Source organism: Monopterus albus, unplaced genomic scaffold (assembly GCF_001952655.1).
Source record: "Monopterus albus unplaced genomic scaffold, M_albus_1.0 scaffold62.1, whole genome shotgun sequence".
Taxonomy (NCBI): domain Eukaryota; kingdom Metazoa; phylum Chordata; class Actinopteri; order Synbranchiformes; family Synbranchidae; genus Monopterus; species Monopterus albus.
Window position 1 is genome coordinate 900,556 of NW_018127942.1, and position 5,695 is coordinate 906,250.

Consider the following 5,695-nt stretch of genomic DNA (forward strand, 5'->3'; position numbering starts at 1 on the left):
GCAGGAATGTGAACTGGTCAAAAAGAGGTGGAGGGGTGGGTACATTCTAGGCTCATTTAGAACATTAAATATGAAATTTTACAGAACACTACTTTCAAATGCTATCAGGCTATAGAAGTGGGACTAGTCCACCTCCTCCATCCTGGATGTGTCATCGTCATCCCCTTCCAGAGGGGGCATGTCCTCAGTGGGAGCAGAGGTGGTATCATCAGATGTGATGTCATCTTCATCAATGCCTAGAAGAACAAACAGATCCAGTCTATGAAGCAAGGCAACTATAGAGTTTAAAAGTCACTAAGTCACATCAGGTACAATTTCTCATCAGCAATAAATTAAATTGTGTAACACCACACAGATTACTCACCAAGACCCAACTTGATCATTCTGTAGATGCGATTGGAGTGGGTCTGGGGGTCATCCAATGTAAATCCAGAAGAGAGCAGGGCAGTCTCAAAGAGGAGGATGACTAGATCTTTTACTGACTTGTCATTCTTGTCAGCCTCTGCCTTCTGCCTCAAGGTCTCCACGATGGGATGGTCTGGGTTTATCTCCAGGTGCTTTTTAGCAGCCATGTAGCCCATAGTGGAGTTATCTCTCAGGGCCTGGGCTTTCATAATTCTCTCCATGTTGGCCGTCCAGCCATAGGTGCTGGTAACGATGCAGCAGGGGGAAGCCACCAGGCGGTTGGAGACTGTGACCTGTTGAGGTACATGAGAATTCAAATCTTCTGCTTCAATTGCACAACTACTGAAGGTCAAGTTATACAACACCTTACAAGCTATTTAATTCATTAATCTGCTCACCTTCTCTACTTTCTTCTCCAAGATGTCCTTCATGATCTTGCAAAGGTTCTCAAACTGAGATTTCTTCTCTTCCTGCTTCTTTTTCTCATCCTCATCCTCAGGCAGCTCCAGGCCTTCTTTTGTCACTGATACCAGGTTCTTGCCCTCAAACTCCTTCAGCTGCTGGACACAGTACTCATCAATAGGCTCTATCATGTAAATGACCTCCAGGCCGGCTTTGCGAAGACGCTCCACAAAAGCAGAGTTAGCCACCTGGTCTTTGGTCTCACCTGAAATACATCAACAAAAATGTCAGAAATTCAAGTAATATCTAACAGCACAGTCACCAGCTCAGTTCACTTTAAAATGTGCTTCAGCCAACAATGATGGTGTGAGACTGAAGGATTCTTACCAGTAATGTAGTAGATGTGCTTCTGGTTGTCTTTCATGCGTGTAACATAGTCCTTCAGAGACACCATCTCATCTCCAGAGGCTGATGTGTAGTAGCGCAGCAGCTCTGACAGCTTCTTCCTGTTCTGGGAGTCTTCATGGATGCCAAGCTGAAAGACAAAACATGCAACCATCACTAAAAAGCAGTTGCAGTTGGCTGACATTTCATTGTGGCAATAAATGCCTCAGCTCTTCATTATCTATACAGATGTTAAGCATGTAAAAATGCATGTTAAAATGTCAAATTACTGTATTGGCCAATGTGTTTTAACCACTGAAATACCAGAGTGCCTCCATTACAGAGAAGACAGCTCTATACAAGGAGACAGTGCCTAAAGTTAATTGTTACTAACAAAATTCCAAAGTGCTTGTTCAACTATGCTATTTAATTTGTACATCATTCTGATGAAGTTTAGATTTTGGCTTTATTTGTGATGACACCGAGTTTAACATCATGGCTGCCAAAAGCCCGAGAAAAATTAGAAACATCTGCAACTTGCACAGTAGAAGACACTAACCTTGATGTTCTTTGAGAACTGCTCATAGAATTTCTTGTAGTTGTCCTTGTCCTCAGACAGCTCAGTGAACAGTTCCAGACACTTCTTGACCAGGTTCTTGCGAATGACCTTCAGGATCTTGCTCTGCTGCAGCATCTCTCTGGAGATGTTCAGAGGCAGATCCTCAGAGTCCACCACGCCTTTGATGAAGTCTGAACATAAATGAAAAAACTGCTTAGCAATCCAGAGCTAGACAAAAATTAATTTCTTAAAGGTACAATAAGATAATTTTACCACGAGTTATGATTTTAAGTCATTTATACTAATAATATCTTACGTACTGAGGTACTCTGGAATCAGCTCCTCACAGTTGTCCATGATGAAAACCCTGCGCACATACAGCTTGATGTTGTTTCGCTTTTTTTTGTTTTCAAAGAGGTCAAATGCCGCTCTTCTTGGCACAAAGAGCAGGGCACGGAACTCCAGCTGACCTTGCACAGAGAAATGCTGCAGAGATAATAGCAAAGAAAGAATTTATTATTTTAAAATATTCTGTGATAATAACATTTGCAAAGCTGTGTTTGGGTGGTTTTGGTATATTTAGCTTACCTTGACAGCCAGATGGTCCTCCCAGTCATTGGTGAGACTCTTGTAGAACTCACCATACTCTTCATTGGTGATGTCATCTGGGTTGCAGGTCCAGATAGACTTGGTCTTGTTCAGCTCCTGAGCATCAATGCGCTTTTCCTTGACCTTCTTCTTCCTCTTGTTCTTGCTTTCCTTTGTGTCCTCATCCTCATCAGAGCCCACATCTTCAATCTTCAGTTTGTCCTTGTTCTCAGCAGCATCTTTCTCAACTTCTTCTTCCTTTTCCCCCTCCTCAAGGTTCATTCCTTCTCTCTTGTCTTCTCCACCTTTGGTAAATGAAAAGAGTGATGGTTTTATTTTTGTGTTCAGGGTGTCAATATAATTGTTAACAGCGGTTTTTAGAAGTTTGAGTGTTATTGCTAATGGGACTTTATAAGAACTTACAAAAAGTGTAATAGGGTAGCCGATGAACTGTGAGTGCTTCTTTACAACTTCTTTGATGCGCTTCTCCTCACAGTATTCTGTCTGGTCTTCTTTGAGGTGGAGGATCACTTTTGTGCCTCTGCCAATGGGCTCTCCTAAAAGTAACAATAAAATTAATGAGGAGACCAGCACCAAATAATGAGTAAAATAATATTCATTAAAATGATTGATTAGAGCAATAAATCAATACGGGCAGTAAAACTTACCACTGTCAGGTTTGACTGTAAATGAGCCTCCAGCAGAGGATTCCCAGACATACTGCTCGTCATCGTTGTGCTTGGTGATTACTGTCACCTTCTCGGCCACCAGGTAGGCAGAGTAGAAACCCACACCAAACTGACCGATCATGGAGATGTCAGCTCCAGCCTGCAGAGCCTCCATGAAAGCTTTAGTGCCAGACTTGGCGATTGTGCCCAGGTTGTTGATCAGGTCAGCTTTGGTCATGCCGATACCAGTGTCAATAATGGTCAGGGTACGTGCATGCAGGTCAGGCCTGATTTCAATCTTCAGGTCCTTGCAGGAGTCAAGTCTGCTGGGGTCTGTCAAGCTTTCATATCTGATTTTGTCCAAGGCCTGTCAGGAAGGGATAAGTATGTTAAAATGATGTTTGCATAGATACAAGAGCATATAGATAGGAGTAAATTATGATAAATTCCTGATTTTACTTACATCTGATGAATTGGAAATGAGCTCTCTAAGGAAGATTTCTTTGTTTGAATAGAAAGTGTTGATAATAAGGGACATCAGCTGAGCAATCTCAGCCTGGAAGGCAAAGGTCTCCACTTCCTCCTCCATAGCATGCCCAGCACTCTCAGGCATCTAAAGGAAAATACATTTGTTTAATAAAAACTGTTTCTCATGCTAAAGCATACTATTTAGCTTTAACATATTATATATATTAGAAATGTTTTGGGTTGTTATATTTAAAATCTGTTCATTCTTCTTCATACAGAGAACCTCATGGCTCAAGGGCCGTGACTCTTGCTGAGATTAGCTGAACAGATGTTCCTTGTGTCAATCAAAGACTTGCCATTTGGAAAATGGGTGGAGTTTTTTTTCCCCCAACCCAATGGCTTCAACACTTTATTTAACACCTCTATGTTAAAGGAAGGAATTGCAGCTAAAAAGTCAAAGATATAAGAAAAAAACTAAATCAGATTTTTTAATACAGAGCAGAAATGATGTATTAAATGTTTTCAGGACTGACAAATGTATTTAGTAAAAAAACACCCTGTCTTGTAGTAACATTTGTCACAGCTTGCCATGTGCTCTTTGCACATGGCAAGCTGTGTGACAAAGAGGTTATTTGTCAACACTATTAATAACTGATATCAAATATCGGGATTAAGGGTACTTAATTTGTTTGTACACTCTTAACATTGGTTTAACTGTTTTACACTTTTGAGTAGAAAGTATCTTTTCTTCCGTGCCTGTGATCCTACAATTTAAGCACCAATATACTGCAAATGTATATTTTGCAATTGTTTCTTCTATTTAACTGCAGTGTAGAAACAATGCTGTATTTGACTCGAAGGTATTCCAGTCTTACCTTGAATATAATCTTTGACTTCTGTCACTTTTTGTAGAGAGCTGTTGAGTGTACGGTTGAGCTTGTTTTCTCTTCTTGTGAAGCTTTGAAGGTGTCCTTCGCTGCTGCTCCTGTGGACAGTAAGTTTCTCTTGGTGTGTTCCAGCGAGTATCTTTTGACCCTGTGCAGACCCCACAACATGGCAGTGTATTTTTATACTTACGGGGTGGTTTCTCGAAGCTCCCATTCAGAAGCTTCCAGAAGTTACGCTCACTACAGTCAGGGGGGTGGCAAGTGTGACACCAGAGCCCTAAAGTTGATGTGCCCTTATAGGGCTGCAGAGTTATAAGGAGTGCCTGTCACTCACAATGAAAGTTTTCCTGATAGCTGGCTGTTAGGCTCCATGCTGCCCTGTAAGCATCACAGTTGTGCATTGCCTGTGCTATCAGCTGCTGTCGTTGAACCCCATTGGACACAAATACATTATAAGGTCTCTATGGACAACAGACCCATTTCTTTTTTTGGCATGCAAGATTGGGGTGAATCTTATCTGAATATCTGAAGTAGTGTATAGACAACTACAACTATGCATCTCAGAAAACATGAGATATACATTAAAGGAATTTGCCCCCCAGATTTCCTGTCCATTGTAGTTTTATTATACCTTTAAACATAATCATAAATAATAAACTTGATTATAGTAGTTGAGTTTGTCTGGTCCACTCTAGAAATTTATCATAACTTTCAGTTGTATATCATTGCCTTCATCAGTGGATGGAGTCTGCAAACAGAATCAACCATTTTAAGATGCTTCAGGAGTTATGGGTGACAGTTACAAAGCACATTGTCTCTTTAAATGTTAGCTTACTTTGTGGATACTTAGCTGTCCATGGTCCACTGAATACAGATTTAAAAGTCAATCAATAAAGAATCCACTGTGGACTTTGCTATATACTACAGTGTAATAATAAAATTTACAAACTTATTCAAAAATTTGCTTAAAACACTATCATAAAACCACTTTTATTATTATTTATTTATTATTTTGTTCTTCTCAGTGTTACAAAGTTTACAATGCATCTTATACTAATATTTTGAGTTTGGGGAGACATGACGGGGCCAGTTTTGTATTGTTAATAGAGTAAAACAATTATAATCTGCACACTGATTTGGTAGTCCACCTGACCATCTGATGATTCTGTAGACTTGCCTTCACACCTACACCCATACATAACTTCCATTGGTATTGGTGATAATATAGCCACAGACTGACTGGAATAATTCATAGTCTTCTTTTGTTAGACAATCTTGGTAGAACAGTGTCAGTGCTTGGACAACTGAGCAGAACCAGCTCTCCGAGGTGGGCC

At 40.4% G+C, this 5,695-nt stretch overlaps 1 protein-coding gene across 1 annotated transcript; it reads right to left on the bottom strand.

The window, feature by feature from the left end:
* Positions 1-6: 6 nt before the first annotated feature.
* On the bottom strand, positions 7-3,619 carry LOC109962209 (heat shock protein HSP 90-alpha 1-like). Its single transcript, XM_020603715.1, is given in 11 exon segments — positions 7-236; positions 365-698; positions 804-1,072; positions 1,195-1,342; positions 1,751-1,941; positions 2,071-2,236; positions 2,339-2,619; positions 2,622-2,643; positions 2,762-2,895; positions 3,007-3,373; positions 3,470-3,619. Coding segments are annotated over 11 exon segments (2,175 nt in total). The 3' UTR covers positions 7-123.
* Positions 3,620-5,695: the final 2,076 nt, after the last annotated feature.